We start from the raw sequence: 18,803 nt of genomic DNA on the forward strand, positions 1-18,803 counted from the left end.
CGTAAAGGACTTAAATTGTGTGGTAGGGGACCAGAAAGTGTTGCAGGTCACCGCCAGCATGCATACTTATTATTGCAGTGCAGGATAATGCTTGATATACACTCACCTAAAGGATTATTAGGAACACCTGTTCAATTTCTCATTAATGCAATTATCTAACCAACCAATCACATGGCAGTTGCTTCAATGCATTTAGGGGTGTGGTCCTGGTCAAGACAATCTCCTGAACTCCAAACTGAATGTCTGAATGGGAAAGAAAGGTGATTTAAGGAATTTTGAGCGTGGCATGGTTGTTGGTGCCAGACGGGCCGGTCTGAGTATTTCACAATCTGCTCAGTTACTGGGATTTTCATGCACAACCATTTCTAGGGTTTACAAAGAATGGTGTGAAAAGGGAAAAACATCCAGTATGTGGCAGTCCTGTGGGCGAAAATGCCTTGTTGATGCTAGAGGTCAGAGGAGAATGGGCCGACTGATTCAAGCTGATAGAAGAGCAACTTTGACTGAAATAACCACTCGTTACAACCGAGGTATGCAGCAAAGCATTTGTGAAGCCACAACACATACAACCTTGAGGCGGATGGGCTACAACAGCAGAAGACCCCACCGGGTACCACTCATCTCCACTACAAATAGGAAAAAGAGGCTACAATTTGCACAAGCTCACCAAAATTGGACAGTTGAAGACTGGAAAAATGTTGCCTGGTCTGATGAGTCTCGATTTCTGTTGAGACATTCAGATGGTAGAGTCAGAATTTGGCGTAAACAGAATGAGAACATGGATCCATCATGCCTTGTTACCACTGTGCAGGCTGGTGGTGGTGGTGTAATGGTGTGGGGGATGTTTTCCTGGCACACTTTAGGCCCCTTAGTGCCAATTGGGCATCGTTTAAATGCCACGGCCTACCTGAGCATTGTTTCTGACCATGTCCATCCCTTTATGACCACCATGTACCCATCCTCTGATGGCTACTTCCAGCAGGATAATGCACCATGTCACAAAGGTCGAATCATTTCAAATTGGTTTCTTGAACATGACAATGAGTTCACTGTACTAAACTGGCCTCCACAGTCACCAGATCTCAACCCAATAGAGCATCTTTGGGATGTGGTGGAACGGGAGCTTCGTGCCCTGGATGTGCATCCCACAAATCTCCATCAACTGCAAGATGCTATCCTATCAATATGGGCCAACATTTCTAAAGAATGCTTTCAGCACCTTGTTGAATCAATGCCACGTAGAATTAAGGCAGTTCTGAAGGCGAAAGGGGGTCAAACACAGTATTAGTATGGTGTTCCTAATAATCCTTTAGGTGAGTGTATAACGTTACTAAAAATAAACTTCACTTTTAATACAGTATTTATAGTAGATTGAAATGTCAATAATGTTTACTGTGGTTTGCATTTTTTAATACATAAAAACGCGTATATTTATGTATATATTAGTCTAACGATAGACTAATTAGTCAATGGGGGATTCGGGGGAGAACACATGACAGGCAGTAGACATGATCTGTCAGCAATGATATCCCGAAATTGGTAATAATATACTCCTACACAAAGACAACTCCTTCACAAATGCTGACGGCAAAATAATAAAACTAAAGCCTTCATCAGTTAACAATTTTGACAAGGAATGTATCATTTCTATTATATTGACCAGACCTGCACCCCCCCCCCCCCAATAAATAAATAAATAAATAAATATTATAATGAAATTGAAAGCAACTGTCTGAAGATTGTGCTGGGCCATCTGACATGAACATAAAGAAAAGAGGATAGTTTGATGAAAACCCTTTTTCACATTCTGGACACGATCAACCAAAACACAGGGCCCTTATGAAGTATTATGAGCCCCATGTCATGTATTAGGCATTTATTTAGTGATCGTCTTTGTCTCATATATAGGATTTTGCTAGGCCCTGCACAGGCAATGTGGTCTTCTGGTCCCAGTGATCCTGGTGAGTGCAGTAGAGGTACACAGAAAACAGAGGCACACACATGTACTCCCAGGTCCTTGTTATGTGTGCTATATATGTAATAGTAGTTAACACGTAGGGTAGGGGGACTCATCTGCAGGGACAGGCAGCGCAACAGGGAGGTGAGACAACAGTGGCATACCTATTGTGGGCAGTTGTATCTCCAGTTGTTGGATTTGTAGTATTTGTTATAAATAAGTTTATAAAGTGCTGGTCAAGAAGGACTATTTATCAAATTTAAAGTTGAGTAACTCTGTAATATCCTCCCAGGATTGTGACATTAGCCCCTGTGTGTAATTAGTGGTGGTGGTGTGTGGGGCGGAAGGAGGCTGTTGGGGGTTGGGGAAGGGGGGTGATGGTTGTTCGTGCTTTGGGTATGGGGGGCTGGTGTGACATATTACGACAAACAACCCCAAAGCCATAATTGATCAGGGAATGTTTGTGTGTCTGTTGTCCAGCTCCAATCAGATCCCATATCAGAGCAGAACACAAGTAATGCAGCACCATCTTCGGCCTTTATAGCATAGCTGCTTATATTAACCACTATTCTGTATTGAGTGTGTGAGTGTTGGTAGTATTTTTCTCCAGCTATCTATAATTATACACGATCTGTGTCTATTTATAGATAATCAGTTAACCAATATTTTCATTATTATTTGTTGTGGCGCCTTACAGATTAAAAGACCAATATAATATTGATATTGATACAAACATAAAAGTAAACCATTAGGCACGACTCAGAGAAGCCAAATCTGGATATAAATCACTGTCGGTCAATTGAAAACAACATCATTATTGATATAAAATGATAAGAGTAATGTAGTATGACAAACGCTTTCCTCGCCCTTTAGAACAAAAATGGCATTGATTGGCCACGGCTGTGTGACGTAATACCTGTAGTGAAACCCGATTGGTCTGTTAGTAGGTGCGCTGCGATTGGCGAGCGTCCCCAAGGCTCTGTGTGTGATTGGCTGTTGGTGCGGGAGACAGGGGCGGGAAGGCGGTATTGTCTTGAAACCGGGCTGGAGGCGTAGCATGTGCGGGTTAAAAGTGCTGTAACGGCGGTTGTTTTTGTATGAAGAGCTGTTTTCGCGGAGGCCTGTCCCCTTGCTGCAGTCCGGGTACGTTGGTGTCTTTTTTTGAGCGTGTTTGGGTTGTATTGTGTAACGTGAATGTTTCAACGCTACAAAAGACCTGGCAATGTGCGTTCATCCATCGCTTTCCTCGCCATTTCTACTCTGTATCGCTAGATAGAGAAACTAAACGAGAGGGCACCTTTCTGTGTATGAAGCGTGCGGTGCCGGTTCGGTAGGCTGTGTTTGGACTCCTGCAGTGTCGAGGCACCGTCCCACGCCGAGGTCGTCCGTTTCTGTGAGTTGGCGAGCTGCTATTCAAATTGTTTAATCTTTTATTTTACACAGAAATTCGCTGTTTTTATTCTAATGAAAATAGTTTGTCTTCCGACACGTTACCATGGTTCCGTGTGTGCTGTATGCATTTTCAGTACAGTCTGCTGTTTTTACGGATTGTTTCTGTTGGATCTTTGGGCCACATCCACACCGGTTCGGTACTGTATGAACTCCACACAATGGTAACTTCCTTCCTGTTCGTTGTGCGCATGCGCGGGGCGAGCAGCGGTTTCCCGGTCTGGGCAGAGGAGCGCGAAGTGGGTGATCAGTTGTTAAATGGTTAATACCTGGAAGTCTATTTGAGCCCCTGTTTACAATAAAAGATTGGGCTGTACATTTATTAGATTCTTAAATGGCCATACTGTAATCTAGCCTCCGAAAGTTATTTCTAATCGCAGAATCTGCACATGCGCTGTCGTTTGTATGGGTCTCCAGCTGTTTACATAGACCCAACTACTAAATCACAACAGTACTAACAAACCCTATATTACTGTACCCGCGCTTATTAGTATAGTTGTCTTGGCAAACTCTTCATCCAGGGTTAATTACAATTATATATCGCATTATTGTTTAACCTTGCTCAAGGGATTGAACGCACAACCCAACACTCAGGACTACAGAGCCCTGACCACAACGCCACGCTGCTTTGCTATAGGAGCAAACCTCAAAATTGACCCACCCGCTGCTGTAATCGGTTCCTAAAGGGAAATTGCACACGTGAAACGGAAAAGCAACTCTGAAACTGGTTAAAATCCACCCTGGTCATATTCCACAGTTTATCCTGCCTAAATGTTCTTGAGGTCTGCTGATTCACAGACAGTGGACACAGTTGGCTGATGGCCGGGGGTCTCTGGTAACCATAGCATTACAAAAGGTTGGTGAGGAGACCGTTTGTCTATCAGTCTTGTATCAATAGCATATCTGAAAACTATTGATAAAGAGGAGTAAGGAGGGGTGAGTTAATCACTTGAGAGATACGGGTGTGGGAACCAGAGTCCTTACCCTGGAATGTGGGAGAGTGCAGACTTCGTTGGGTGGGGTGGTCAAGGGTTAAACTAATAAAAGCTGACTTGTCAAAGACTATCAGTTTTGCCTTTGCTGTACCCAGTATACCTTTATACTATGCTCTATATTCTGGACTCTATATATACACCACATTTGAACCTGAATTGTCTTGGTTCCAGTCACTTCCACAGGAGGTTCAATTTTCTTACAATTGCATAAGAACACAAGGGACACGGCTTCGGGAATTTAGTTATGTTTTTTCAAATGCATTGAGTTGGTTTCTCTGCATATTCAAATTAATTGTTGTACTGGTTGTCTTTTTCTGTAGAAGTCATAATCTTATTCTGTTATCGTTCAGTTTGCCTCGTCCCGTCCTGGTATTGATCTGCTGGAATGTCCTGCTGCCTGTAAACATTTCTTTGCTCTGTATCCATGTTAAGGATCCGAGTGCTCGGTGCCATGATTGACCCGCTGGAGAACAGTCTGTTTGACATTCCCGATTATGAGAACACAGAGGATGAGGCCTTCCCCCCGCTACCACCGCCCCTGTCGCCAGGCAGGGAGGACGCTGAGGATGGTGATTGACTGATTAAATCTGTGACGTGTTTAACACTGTAAGGTCACCAATACTAATGGAGGAGACTTTGTTTAAAAAAAAAAAAAAAAAAAAAAAAGATAAAAGTAATCACACAGGGAAAACTAGCATGACTGCTGGTGCGTCTCCACTCCCCTGTTTTACTGGATGACTCTTGTGCTGTTGTGGTAGCGCCCCATACTGTGCCCTGGTGGTAACATTGATTTCTCTCCCGGTCTTCAAAGGGGACAATGCTGGTGAGGTGTCCAGACTAGAGGAAGCTCCGGTGGCCAAGAGAAGAGTGGTGAAGAGACCGCAGCCCAAACTGGACTCTCAGAGGTATGGGCCTTGTGCGGGAGTTCCCTGGGGAAGATCACATATCCCAGAAAAGGAAAAATTAAGGATTATTAATTTTTTACAGAATGATTTGGCACATGCGTTGTGTATATTTTCAGTGTTTATCAAGGCATTTGTAGTTGGAGCTTTCTGGAAATGGCTTTTGAAGTATGTTTTTATAAATCTTAAGGGTTAATTTTTATATTCTAACAATACAGAAACCCTAAGACTGAGACTTTGTCTCAAAGCAAACCTATGTGCTGAAGAAGCATGAGTTTGTAGGAATTTCTGATCCTTTTTCTGGCTCTGTACATCCTAACGCATTAATAGAAAGTCTGGGGCTTTTTCAGGTTAGTTTCCCAGAGAGGACTCCCAGCACTGCGCACCTTGTTTGACAACGTACGGTTCAAGGGCAAAGGACACGAGGTGAGAGCTGGCTGCTCGTGTGACACTGCCGCCCCCACAATGCTGCCCCTGGCCACCACCGCGCTCGGTGCGTTTGTGACGTGAACTGCATCGAGCAGCTTCCCCTCCATCTGCACTCGCCTGGGTTCACTGTGTGCCTTCCATGTGGCTCAGTTTTAATGCTGTTGCCTTGGCCATGCATGTCTTATAAGGTGGGGAGGGGAGGATTTCTGGCTGTTCTAAGTCGAGCTCTTTCTCGCACTCTCTCCAGGCTGAGGACCTGAAGACCCTGATCCAACGCATGGAGAACTGGGCCCACAGGCTGTACCCCAAACTACAATTTGATGACTTTGTAGACAAGCTGGAGTCCCTAGGGAGTAAAAAAGAAGTGCAGGTGAGGCTGCTGGGTTTCTGAGCCCCTGTGCCCAGGCTGCTGCCCAAGGTTGGGGGTCTTTTCTCTCTAATCTTATGGATTTATTTTGCGATCAGAGCCCCACAGCCCTCCTTGTATTTTGTCATTAAGTAATTTTTATTTATTTTCCAGACGTGCCTGAAACGAATCCGGTTAGACATGCCGATCACACACGAAGACTTCGGCAGTAAAGAAGGTCAGTGTCTGCCTCACCCCTCACTGGACAGCGGTCAATAGATCGAGCTGTGCAGCTTTCCGGTGACAATGGTTGTGGTTGAGAGCGGGACTGTGGGTGGCTGTCCTCACGATGGCCGCAGCTCTGAGTGGTGTGCTGCGGTCCAAGACGCTACCAATAGTGAGGTTGGTTCCTGCCGACAGGGCCTGTCAAGGTATCGGGTCGCCTGTGCGATGGTTCCATACACTTATTTATCCAGTCATTAACCTTTTATTACTCTATCAGTAATAATGTGGTAATCTGACCACACTGCATTGCAGTAATCTTTGCACTCCATTTTGAATTTAGTAGACTCTGCATGGGGACTTCAGCTGTGGCATTGTGATCTTTATTGGTTTGGGGAAAGAGGTTTAGCCTGGGGGGTGGAAACCTCCAGCGGTCCCTTGCTTGACTATTCTCTCCTTGGTCACAGTCACTGCTGGAGTCCTCCCTCCTCCTGTTTTTTTTTTTAAAGTCTCTTAAAGTTCTTTCTTCAATTAATTTTTAAACTATTTCTTCCCACCGTCCTGTTCAGATGTTGAGGAGGATGGTGGGAGCGGCAGGGAGAACCATGTGCCAGAGAACCTGGACCCGTTTGTGGGCAGCAGCAGGGACGAGGTGTGGGCTGCAGTCACAGCCCCCTCCTCCTCGCCTGCCCCGGGGGAGCTGACGGAGGAGCAGCGTCGCAGGATGGAGCTGAACAAACAGCGGGCCCTGGAGCGGCGGCTGACCCGACTGCAGCATAGCAGCCAGGGTGAGACACTGACGCGCTGCACACTGATTGTGGTTATACTGAAGCAGCTTAAAGCACTTTCCTTTAACACTGCCTTGGAGATGCTTTTCATATCCCACTCAAATACACACTTATTAAGGTTGCTCTGCTTTTCTTTGTGACCTTGCAGATAAGTGCCCTTTTTTAATAGTTTGTGTTTTCCCTCTGACAGACGCCTCTCAGTCACAGCCCCTCTCCAAGTCTCCTGCTGATGCCCCGGGGCGGTTGTCTGGCCCTCCGGGGGACCGTGCTGCTCTGCACAATGGTGACCTTGACTCAGAGTCTCCAGAGTTGGACACTGCGATGTCAAACCATGTGGACACTGACCACCCACCCACGCTAACCGATCCCCCGCAGGCAGAACTGCTAGGGGATTCGCCTTCTTCCCCTCATCAAGCCGGGGTAACCTCGGAGCAGAACAGTAACGACAGAGAGGACGGCAGCGACTGATCCTGTCCCCATCTGGTGTTCTTGGCTGGCAGCGCTGCACACTGGGCTGCTTTCCTCACTCGGGCGAAGATGACTATACAATACCAGGATATTTTAGTTTGTATAATAAAGTTTTTTTTTTTTTTTTTGCCTTTTAGAAGTTTTACACCTGCAGAACAATGTTGAGCAGTAGATACAATTTGAAGCCTAGTGCTGTTGTGACGTTTAAAATGATGCACTTATACATGCCGTACCTCAAGATGAGTTTAGATATTGTATCAAATATGGTAGTGCAGGCCAGGCTGCTTCCATTTGCTTTTTCCCAGCCATGTTTCTGCAAAGCATGAAACTAGCATAGGTACAACATGTGCCAAACTGTTTGTTGCAAAAGCCTTGAATGTTGTATTCTTGTGGGCCTTAACCTTTTTGTGTGATCCTGCAAAGCAGTGCAGGTAGAACAGCTGTGATGTAGGTAGGGGGGTGTCTGTATAGATGGGTGTAGTGACTAGACCTGGCCATTGCTGTGAGAGGGCAGCAGGGAGAACCTGGTAGTCCACTACTGTGAGGTGTGGACAGTCTTGCTGCACTAGTGACCGTCTGTAAGGCACAGGTGTGAGCAGGATCCATCTAGTGTAGGTCCAAGAGTACAGAAGGCTGTTGCAAGTCTGGCATTTAGATGCTCCCTCACTTCTCTTGGGTTGGGAAGAGGGACTGGTTGCAATTGTATTGCCCCTCGCAGCCTTGTTCAGGATGGCACTTTTCCCCTTCAATAAACCAGCCTTATTCTCACCCTGGCCTTGTTCCTACTTTCACAGCTGCCTCCTCTCAGTGAGTTTGATAATCTTCCTTACACTGCAAGTGTTACATATAGTGTACAGTCATGAAAACGAGTCATGAAAATGGGTTAGATTTTATTGGAAAAAATACTGTAATAGAAAGTTCAGGAGTTAGTCTTGACTAATATTTAAAAAAAAAAAAAAAAAAAAAATCTGCATTACAATATAGGAGCTGCCAAGAGAGTCTGGAAAGAGTTTTGTACATTTGTTTTTTAAAACATAATGGGAAATCTGTGGCAGAAAGTTAGAATACCCTGAAACCCTTTCATTTTAAAACCATGCACTGTTGTGCACTCCAACAATCAAGAAACCAAATGTTTCTAAAATTAAGTAAGACTCAAAAGTTTACAAAAGACTTGTACATTCATTACAAACAGCAATCTGACTGCCTGGCTTTAGTGCTACAGGCTGCCGTGTAAGATTCAGTGTTTTAAAGAGCAGCAAATCCTGAGTGAATTGTGTGGTTTGTTTCCACATCAGTTATATAAGTAGTTATGTACAAAAAGAGAAAAAATGTCCAGAGACCACTTTGTTCCAGTGACTGAAATAGCTGCAAGAAGATTATGCAAAAGCTCAAGCCAGGCTTGGAAAAAGCATCTCAAGAGCTGATTTGTTCTGTTTTTCATCCTGATGAATTGGGTAAAAAAAATATAAAAATGCCAGTCTGAACTCTAGAATGCTGGTATTTTTGTTCGGAATCCAGAATAAATGCTTTTCTGGATCAGGGGTGGAAACAACCACTTCGCAACCTGGCACTGAAACAGGGCAGCAGAGTCCTACAGGACAGGATAAGTGCCCTGGCACCTGTGACAACCCCTGCACAAGCTGAGGAGCCCGTGTCAGCAGTGGGATAGAAAATCTCTATCGGGCTGCCAGTTCGAGGAGTGCCAGCTCACCGATCTCCTGCAGGACAGAGTAGAGTGTGACACCAGTGCTCTGCCTGAACTCCTGCTCTTCGCCCGCGATCTCCGGCGCCCGGCCGCGCTCCTCCTCCAGCTGGGACGCCTCCTCGGCACTGCGCACCACCTCCTGCACCAGCTCTGACTTGCCCTGCACCCCCGGCCCACGAGCACCCCCCGGCTCCAGTTCTGTGCACTGGTGGGGACGGCTGCTGACCACCTCCAGATACAGACTGTCTGCGTGGCACCGAGACACCTGGACCGAGATCCGCACCTGAAAGAGAGAGAAAAAGATTGACACCCGTTTTTTTTATGGTGCTTTAATCTGTGATGCATCTACAGGATTTAGGTAGGATTTTGTGATCTCTCTCTTTCTATCTTAGTCTCTGTCCTTCTCGGTCTCCCAGTCAGTGCAGTGCAGCTGGTGTGCATCCCTCAGCGAAGCACCACTCACAGTGATGTGGTCGAACAGGTTGAAGTTGTGGGTGCCCTGGGCTGTGCTGGCGCTGATCCGGTCCGGGAATCTGTGCAGCATGCCCGGCTGCCAATCACAGCCTCCATCCGGCCGCACGCTCACCACCTGGCCCTCGCGGTTCTTCAGGTACACCCCACCTTTGATCCCGTACCTGCAGAGTGAGTAAAATGACCCAGTTTCGGAAAATCTGTCGCGTTAATCCTTTCATACCTGGCATACTGCGCATTTCCTTCCGAGTTGTGCCGGCGTGGCGTACTGTGGTGCTGACAGGGCTGGCGGGTTTACTCACCTGGGGATGAACACGAGCACGCCGTTCGCCCTGATGGTGTAGATGACCGCGTCCGCCATGCAGCGCTCGTCCGTCAGCGGGTCCTTGTCCCTGAAGTACAGGTACTGGAACAGCTCGGTGGACTGCTTCTGTGCCTGCTGAGCCGCCTGCACAGGACAGAGAACTGACGATTGGAACAGGATCCCCTGGAGCTGGAGCCGCCCCCTTACCCAATTCTGAGGTCTCCTGCCCCACCCCTCCCACCCCAGCTTACCCTGTTCTTGTTATTGATTTGTTGGGCCTGCTCCTGCAGCTCCTTGTTATTGGGCAAGGCCACCCACGGCTCCGCCCCATGGTCCTTCTCTACGGCAGCCATGAGGAGGCGGTGCACAATGATGTCAGCGTAGCGGCGGATCGGCGAGGTGAAGTGAGTGTAGTGCTTCAGAGCCAGGCCTGCCAGACAGAGAGCGAGAAAGACCGTGGACAACAATCAGACTCGCATTGCACAGCAGTGTGACACATTGCAGATTTAACGAGCCTGAGACTCGTGCTACAGCCACAGCCACAGCCACACACACACACGGACAACACACCGTAGTGGTAGTACTGCTCTTCAGGGCAGCTGCCAGTGGAGAAGTACAGGGCGTTGGACATGGCCTGAGTCGCCATCATGCGCAGTAGCCGGTTCACCAGGGGGTCGCTGGGGTCAACGGCCCGGTCCAGGGAAACTGCCAGGGCCTTGTTGGATCTGGGGCAGACGGAGCAGGACTCAGAGCTGTGCCTCTGCAGGGCATACTGTTACGGTGTCCATTTGTGCAGTTGCTGTACACTGGGGCAGGTATGCAGTGTGTATTGAATGTGTATATAGTCACATGTCTACGAGTGCCTGGCTGCATGTGTGTGTCCAATGGGCATCTGTGTGTGTCCTGTGAGTGTCTGCATGTGTATGCATTTTGCGGTTGTCGTCCCCTGAGCGTGCTCAGTGGTGTATTTACCGCGTTTCTATGCTGAACCCACGGGCACTGGCGCTCTCGCACAGCTGGGAGAAGAACTCCTGCCGGGGGGGCGGGTGGTGGCGCAGCAGGGCCTGGTGCGGGAAGCTGGCCTGGATCTTCTTGGCCACCCAGTGGTTGGCAAAGATCATGCACTCGGCCACAGTCTCATGCACCTCCAGGGGCTGCCGGGGAACCAGGGCGGCAATGTTGCCCTCCGCGTCCAGCTGCGCCCGCACTTCCACCCCCTCCAGCTCCAAGGCACCACCCCGGTCCCGCTGGGCGCGCAGGTGCCTGGCCACGTGCGTGAGCCTCTCCAGTGCCCGCCGTAGCTCCCCCAGCCGCTGCTTCTTCTCCTCCACTGGCAGGTCTGCCAGCTCGGCCACCTCCTCTGCACCCCTCCCCTCCAACAGGCCCTGCGCCAGCTCATAGTGCAGCTGGTAGGAGGAGCGGATCAGCGTGCGTCCGAACCACACGTCCTGCACTGCCAGGGAGCGCCCATCCAGCTCCCACAGCACACTCATGGCATACCTGCAAAACACAGCAGAGCATGGCGCTCAGCTGCCTGACTTGGGGGAATACAGGCCAACACACTCAGACACACACCCCAGCACGCACACGCACACGGCTGAGAGGGAGCTGGTAATTTAGATACTGAAGTTCAGTCATTTGTCTCCTCCACAGCTGACTCACCTGTCCACTCCGCCCAGCAGTGAGCACAGGTCAGCACTGAGGACAGGGGGCAACATGTCGTAGCGCCGGTCAGCAAGGTAATAGGTGGTGGCCCTGATGCAGGAAAGAGAGACAGAGGTTTGATCACACTCTAGGAGGCTCCAAACAGCTTAGAATTCAACAGTTTCGGTTTTGCTAGTGAATCAATAGGCAGGGCAGGAACACCACCTGAGGTAATCCTGAGCTTCTCTCTACAAGAGTGCAGTTACCTGGACCGGGCCTCCAGGTCGGTGAGGGAGCCGGCGGGGACGAAGTGTGTGACGTCTGCAATGTGCACACCCAGCTCCAGGTTCCCCCCGGGCAGCTCCCTCACAGACAGCGTGTCGTCCACGTCCTCGCAGCCAGGCGGGTCCACGCTGAACACCAGGTGAGAGTCCCTGAGGTCTCGCCGCTGCCCCTCCGGCCCGGCCTCCACACGCCAAGGGCAGTCCGCTGAGTTCACTGGCATCTCCTTCAGCTGCAGGGGCATGTGGGCACACTGAGTACTGCGACCCCAACACACACTGATCTGTGCAGCCCCAACTCTCGCACAGGTACTCCCCCCTTGCCCGCTCACCTGTGCTTCGGAGAAGGGCAGCACTCGGATGCTGTTCTCCACCAGGATAGTGGCCACCTCAGTTTCCAGCTGCCCCGCCACACCCAGCACCTGCACACAGTGCCCATTGGGGTACAGAGAGGAGCTCTCCCACGAGTCCAGACGCACGATCACCCGCTGGTCCTGAGGGCAGAGAGAGAGATGTAAACCTCCAGGTTTCAGAGGGAATATCCCACTGTGTTCCATCCATCCATCTGATCTGTGCCCTGGTGGAGGAGGAGAGGGGAGGGGGATGTTCACCTGCAGGGCCTCTGCCTGCTGGGTGCAGATCCTGATCTTGGGGATGCGGCAGTCCCAGGGTATCACCAGGATGCGCTGGGAGTTGCGGCTCTGGGACTGCACCTCTTCGCGGGGGGGGAATGTCACCACGTAGTCCCGCCAGTTCCTCTGCAGGATCCCCACCACCCTGCCTGCAGGAAAGAAGAGGAGGGAGGGAGGAGAGGCAGCAGGATGGCAGAGAGAGAGAGAGAGACTCAGAGACAGTAATAGAGATCCCTCTGGTGGTCACTCTACTGAACTACACCTAGTCTTTGAAAGGGATAGCCCTGTGAAATATGTGTAATAAATACTGTATTTTAACAACTGGGACCAGAAGTCCACCTGCAGAGTTCTGCAGGCTGGGAGCTGCTGTAAGGCACACCGACCATACCTGTGGGCATTGGCTGGCTCTGCGGCTCCTCGGCTGGCCTGTCCTCGCCATCCCCGTTGCTCAGGGCCGTCTCGCGCCCACGCCACTCCACCCGTGGCAGCAGCTCCACCACCACCACATCCCCGTGCACTGCCCGATTGCGCTGCCTCCAGCCCGGCACCAGCACGTCGCTGCTCAGCTCTGATCACCGAAGAGACCAGGGGCAAAGGTCAGGGCAAAACAGGAGAGGGTAAGCAGCCAGCGCAGCCCTGCACACAGGGTTATCAACAGTAGCAGCAGAAAATCAACAAATTGCAAAACCTGCTGCTACACGCTGGGATACTGGCAGAATTCAGGGCCCCAGTGCCACCCATGTGACCTCCCATAGTGTTTCTGTTGTCTGTTTTTAGGACAGCAACTGCAAAGGTTTACAAGTGCAAATATAGCAAAAAGCAAAGCAGGCACTGACCAGATTCATTGTTATTATTAGTTGAACACTGATTTAGAAACTTTGTTGATAATCTGTTACAGGAAACTTTCACAGTTGTCCCAGCAGCCCTCACCTGAGTTCTTGCTGGTGGAGCCCTCTATCCGGACGAAGGCCTCAGTCTGCGCTCTGTGCTTGTTGACGTTCAGAGTGCCCTGCATTATGTATAAATAAATAATACTCATAAATTGCACTAGTCTTTCCTATGAATGCAAGTTTTTTTTTCTTATTTTTTACCCTCTGAAAAATGCTGCTCACAAAATGAATCTCTAGAGTGAGAAACCCTGCGAGGGCTGCTCGGTGTGAGTGAGTGTGTGTGGTGGCGGGGGAGGGGGGGGGCCGTGTCTCAGCGCACCTGGATGTATCTCCCAGACTTGATCCCGGCCTCCAGGACCTCGAGGGGCAGGTGCTCGACATACTCGCGCTCCTGGCTCTCGCTCTCCCTCACCCGTAGTGCCTGGGCGATCGAGGTGTACAGCTCGTTCGCGGCTGGCAGGTCTGGCCAGAAAGTCTGCAGGTACTCCTGAGGAAGGAGAGGGCAGGTTAGCACACAATGGTCTGAAGGCTTTTTTCAAAACTTCACAAAGGAAGTCTGTACAGGTGTGTGCGGCTGGATTGCCGGAGTAGCGGGGGGCGTACCTGTGTGGAGATGACATAGACGCCGGTGCTGAGGCTGCTGTACTCCACCATGGCCTCTTGGTCCTCCGTGATCATGACCACCGGCTTCTGGCCCGCCAGGTGGTTATAGTACCACACGGCAGCATGGTAAACACACCTGCAATAGCACATACTCATACTGACACATACCTGCATGAACACATGAAACCACACAACCATATTGGCGCACAGCTGCAGGGTCCGTGTGCGCACGGATTCCTACAAAGATAAAACTAAACCAAATAATGGCGTGAAAAGTCTCTGCCGATTAACCAAACACATTTGTCAGTAAACTTATTTGGACTATGTCCCATTTGTCCTGAAAGCCCAAATCAATAGTAAAGTGTGTGTAAAAGCCCTGTGTTTGAGAGGAAATGGGCTGGACTAACCTTGAGTGCCATTTCTCCTGGGACTCCCCCTTCTCTCGGGGGCAGTAGGAGTACGTCTGGAACTCATTAGAGAAGAGGATGCAGTTGTGCCGGGGGTCTCGCAGCAGACTGCGCAGACGGTTGTACTGCCTGCACAACAAAGAGAACACACAAACCATTAGCACTCCCCCTGCAACCACATCTGCACCCTGCCATCAAATATCAGCTGAGCGCAATAATTTATACGCTCTGCCACCTGACTGCAGCGGCCTTGTGGACGTCCCGTGTCGTTTTAACACTGGTTCTGCATTATTGCTGTTGATGTTTGAAGTTGGTTTAAATGTTGCTGCTGCTCTGCCTTTCCAAAGCTGTAAACCTGTATCTTGAGCTCTCCAACATCATGAACACTCAACACAAACTAGATGAGGTCAGAGCAAGGAGAAGGAGAGCACAGGTCTGCATCCGTGGAATTCACTACATCACCCACTCAGATTTAAACTCAAGTGACCTTTTCTGAAAATCATTTCAATTCTTATTTACTGTACTGTAAGGCTCTTAGTTGGACTTTAAAAAACGTAAAATATCCTCCAGGTGCCTTCTGCAGAAAGCACTTTAAAAATCTATATTGCTCTGTGCTGTAGAACAGACAAGACTTTCAACTTGCCCAGTGGGAGGCAGGGGGGAGGGGGAGACATTTATATGATGATCACGGACTGATTCAAGCATCCTCTTCACACTCTCGTCTTGCATAAAGTGACACACGCTGTCTAACTGCAACAGAAAATGTAATTACTGTAATTAAGTGTTACCTAAGAAGTAATTTAGTGCTTTTCCCATTGTGACTGCCAGATATTCAATGACAAGTGGAAAGGAGGATAAAGGATGTAAAACCTGATATTTTTAGCCTTGGAGAAAAAAATAAAACTGCCACTAGATATTTCACTTAGTACTGCGTTAATCTGATAGCAACTGTTTATATTAATTGGCCAATTCAAGAAAAAGATTCTGCTGAATCTTTAATTTAATAATTTATTTTGGAATCAGCAATTTGTTTTTCCTCACAAATTTGGACCCGTCACTTGTTAATAAAACCCATAATAAAACCCAGCTCAGCACGACAGCCTTCATCCTGTCGCCATGCCAGAGACAGGAGTCACCACAGCAAAAAACCCAAAGCTCCCACTCGAACCCGTGATGCTGGGACTGCGAGATGCAGCCTGAGTGCAGCAGTCTGGAGGGGCCTGGATCCCGTCCACATGCCAGATTTTTAAACCAAAGCCAGATTAAAACAAATCTGCTGCTGGTAACAAAAGCCTGTACTCGGTGACCTTATTTCTGGTCAGATGTTTCCTCCTTCTACTCAAAACACAACCTTTGTCGAGTCCAGGTTTGTAGAATATCATTATATCATCTGGCCTGTTATCTGACCTTTAATTATGATAAACAACAATTAAATTAACCCTTTTTGTTCCTTTACTCAGAAGACATCCCCCCACTACACACACAAACCCCAACCTCACAATTTTTTTTACAAAAACACTGCACACTGTCCACCCCCCACCTCTTTCTCACTCCCTCAACAACAGACTGATGAAGTGTTAAAGCCCTTTGGAAAAGCCAGATTCTGCCGGACAGCTGGTTTAACCACAGTGTCCCGTCTTACTCAGCAATACCCTGGCAGTCCTCCCCGCACTGCTGCAGCGATCGCAGAGGGGTAATTACCAGCACAGCGCACCTTGTCAAGCATGTACGCCTTAATATTATTACAGTGAAGCCTTGGCGCATTAATGATGCAAAAGTTTAAATTGTGCTGTAAGCAAAAAATAAATAAACAGCACAAAAAAAACTAAACGAACCAAAAGAAGAAAAAAAAAGACGACTCCAAAAGGCTAGCAACAGCCTCCGGAAATTTCTCTGCACGAAGCACGGCAGGAACAAAATTAAAAACCCATAAATCTGTTTAATTAATACAACGAAAGAAATGCAAGATGTGCAGACTGGCAGCTGAGAGAGAGGGATGTGTGTGAGAATGTGGCGAGAGTGCAAGTGAGTGTGTCTGTCTCATTGTGTGCACTGTTGTGTGTCTGTGTGAGCAAGTGCGAGTGTCTAGAAGTGTCAGTGCTTCTTCGTTCCGCTCCTCAGCTCCCAGCTGTGTAGTGAGGCAGTGACAGTGAGTCTGCCTATGCTGTGCACACACACACACACACACACACGACCATTCGCAAGCTTGTGCACTCTGCAGTAGTGTGGCTGCGACCACAACAATGACATGCATGCTTCAATCTCTCACACACATGCACACACACAGCATCCTTCCCTGTGTCTTCCTCTGTGTGTGAGGCTTGGCTCTTGTTCAGGGAGCACCGCTCTCAGAGCCCCAGATCTCCCTGTTATACTACACTCCTTGGCTACTACTGGTAACCTTGCCTGTGGTTCCCCTGGCTCCTGGCTCCCAACACAATACAGACACTGATAACCCCAGGCTGATGTGCATGGCCTGAACTGTTGAGTATGATCCTCTGCTGTCAGAGCCATCTGGACTCAGCCTCAACCATTCATGAGACTGTCTCTGCTGCTCCAGCCAAGTGCATTGGAGGCATGAAAAAGTTTCCTCTGCTTTTGCACCGCTGGAAAGCAACGGTCAGAATGTGAAATGACAGAGACAGAGAAAGTGCTGTGGGAGGGAGAAGGAGTTGAGAATGTACAGAGAGAGAGATAGAGAAAGAGTGTACAGGCACAGAGAATACAGAGAGAGAGCTGGGAGAGAGAGGAGAGTAGGGGTGTGCCCTGGGACAGAGTGCACACTGAGAGACAGAGCAGAAAGAGAGCACACAGAGAGAGTGGAGTGACGTGGGAGCGTGTGACGGTCCCGTACCTGCGGCCACGGTGGTGCTGCACAGACTGGCAGGCTGTCTGCATGAAGACGATCCCCCGCAGCTCCGCAAACTCCAGCACCTCCAGGAAGTCCCGCACCACGCCCACGTCCGGAACCACATAGTGGGTCACATCCCCGGGCAGCACCTTCCCCTCTGACAACACACAGACAGGCTATCACTTCAGCCACAGCACAGAGATACTACTACTACTACTGACATGTGGCTATTGTTGCTACTCTTCCTGCAGTATACAAATATAATAACAATGCAAAACGCATGCAAACCAACATGATATGCAATCAAAGCACTGCCAAGAGTCTAGTCTAAATACATTATTTGGAACAAAAAGACAACAATGGTGCATAATAAAATATAACATGATGTCTGCTTGCTGTAAAAAGCAGTATGCACGGAGGCACATAGTTATACATCACTTACGAGAAACCAGCCAATCACAGAGCAGCATTTTCAAACATTCCCAATACCTCTTATCTTGTGTAGAAATGTCATCCCGTTCAAATAATTATCAGGTATTTTTAAATACTTAGATGCTGGTAGTGCCAGTTTCACTGTATCTGCACATGTTTTAAGAGTTTCGTCGTAAAACTGGCATGACAACACAACACAGATCGGCTACAGTAGTTCAGTTCCAGCAAATCCCGGACCAAAAACGTTTTAGAGGCAGACAAGGATTGATGGTTAAATGCAATCATAATAAAACTAGTAGTAGCGTAATAACATTCGCCATTATCATTGTCTGTAAGAGTTGGATGGGGTATCCTTGCTCTGTTGCAAGTTTGTATTTTCAGTGATGCACAGGACCTTTAAGGACCTGTGTAAGTCTAGCATCAATTACAAGAGGGCAGTAGCCGGTCGCACACCTGCTTTCACTTTGTCTCATTCATCTTTCAACAAAACACACAAAAGCGCAGGCAGCAGGACGCACCGTTGCGGCAGTTGGCCTCACACAGAGCGCTGAAGCACGGCACGTCTTCCCGGAGGTAGTGCTCCCGCACGACTCGGACCTTCCGCCCCCGGGAGCTCTTCAGGTGCAGGACCTTCTCGGTCTTCTCCATGGCGAGGGGTCAGTGTTGTGGCCCGGGCGGTGCGGTGAGGGTGGGCGGCGAGCTGGCGGACGGATGAAGCGCGACAGACCAGACATCACACCAGCGCTCAGCCTCTCCTCCCGCCGCGGCTGACCCGGAAGGAGTGCGTTGTTTGGGTTGAGGGTGGTGGTGACGTCACAGGAAACGCACACCCCCGAACACAGTCAGCGCGGAGTACGGAGAGCCGCCGGCGGCCACACAGTGCGGAGGAACAGGGCAGAGACCGGCGGGGTGCTGGAGAAAGTGCCGGGGCAGGAGCGAGGGGGGAGCCGGTCTCTGCTGCCCCAGTGAGGGAGAGACACAGGAGTCGGACCGGCGTGTCGCTGGAGAGAGTAGTGAGCGCAGGTGT

General features: G+C 49.2%; 2 protein-coding genes and 1 non-coding gene across 4 annotated transcripts; 2 read left to right on the forward strand and 1 right to left on the reverse strand.

The window, feature by feature from the left end:
* Positions 1-2,955: 2,955 nt before the first annotated feature.
* Positions 2,956-8,324, forward strand: tipin (timeless interacting protein). 2 transcript variants are annotated; one of them, XM_066701240.1, is made up of 9 exons: positions 2,974-3,100; positions 3,230-3,350; positions 4,834-4,970; positions 5,213-5,306; positions 5,654-5,729; positions 5,980-6,102; positions 6,253-6,316; positions 6,870-7,088; positions 7,279-8,324. In XM_066701240.1, the coding sequence occupies exons 3-9, from the start codon at positions 4,853-4,855 to the stop codon at positions 7,554-7,556; spliced, it is 972 nt and encodes a 323-aa protein (XP_066557337.1). In that variant the 5' UTR covers positions 2,974-3,100; positions 3,230-3,350; positions 4,834-4,852; the 3' UTR covers positions 7,557-8,324. The 2 variants fall into 2 exon arrangements, with proteins under 2 accessions (XP_066557336.1, XP_066557337.1); XM_066701239.1 differs by lacking the exon at positions 3,230-3,350 and having other exon boundaries at positions 2,956-3,100.
* Positions 6,413-6,543, forward strand: LOC136748951 (small Cajal body-specific RNA 14). The gene has a single exon (XR_010816671.1).
* Positions 8,325-8,433: 109 nt separating the features above from the next.
* dis3l (DIS3 like exosome 3'-5' exoribonuclease) lies at positions 8,434-18,572 on the reverse strand. The gene is made up of 17 exons (XM_066701238.1): positions 18,295-18,572; positions 17,348-17,501; positions 14,494-14,622; positions 14,087-14,222; positions 13,803-13,970; positions 13,524-13,602; positions 12,982-13,161; positions 12,573-12,742; positions 12,294-12,455; positions 11,947-12,194; positions 11,699-11,791; positions 11,009-11,536; positions 10,607-10,761; positions 10,288-10,466; positions 10,035-10,180; positions 9,725-9,896; positions 8,434-9,544 (listed from the first exon to the last, which is right to left on the reverse strand). Exons 1-17 carry the CDS (start codon positions 18,422-18,424, stop codon positions 9,233-9,235), a joined length of 3,141 nt encoding a protein of 1,046 aa, XP_066557335.1. The 5' UTR covers positions 18,425-18,572; the 3' UTR covers positions 8,434-9,232.
* Between the last annotated feature and the right edge of the window lie 231 nt (positions 18,573-18,803).

This window comes from Amia ocellicauda, chromosome 4 (genome assembly GCF_036373705.1).
Source record: "Amia ocellicauda isolate fAmiCal2 chromosome 4, fAmiCal2.hap1, whole genome shotgun sequence".
Classification (NCBI taxonomy): domain Eukaryota; kingdom Metazoa; phylum Chordata; class Actinopteri; order Amiiformes; family Amiidae; genus Amia; species Amia ocellicauda.

Coding starts and splice junctions, on each gene's coding strand:
- dis3l (XM_066701238.1), bottom strand. CDS start 18,424: ATGGAGAAGACCGAGAAGGTCCTGCACCTGAAGAGCTCCCGGGGGCGG. Junction 14,623..17,347: donor CAGCACCACCGTGGCCGCAG/GTACGGGACCGT, acceptor TTTGTTGTGCAG/GCAGTACAACCGTCTGCGCA. Junction 13,162..13,523: donor CTCCACCAGCAAGAACTCAG/GTGAGGGCTGCT, acceptor TTCGGTGATCAG/AGCTGAGCAGCGACGTGCTG.
- tipin (XM_066701239.1), top strand. CDS start 4,853: ATGATTGACCCGCTGGAGAACAGTCTGTTTGACATTCCCGATTATGAG. Junction 6,317..6,869: donor AGACTTCGGCAGTAAAGAAG/GTCAGTGTCTGC, acceptor CGTCCTGTTCAG/ATGTTGAGGAGGATGGTGGG. Junction 7,089..7,278: donor ACTGCAGCATAGCAGCCAGG/GTGAGACACTGA, acceptor TCCCTCTGACAG/ACGCCTCTCAGTCACAGCCC.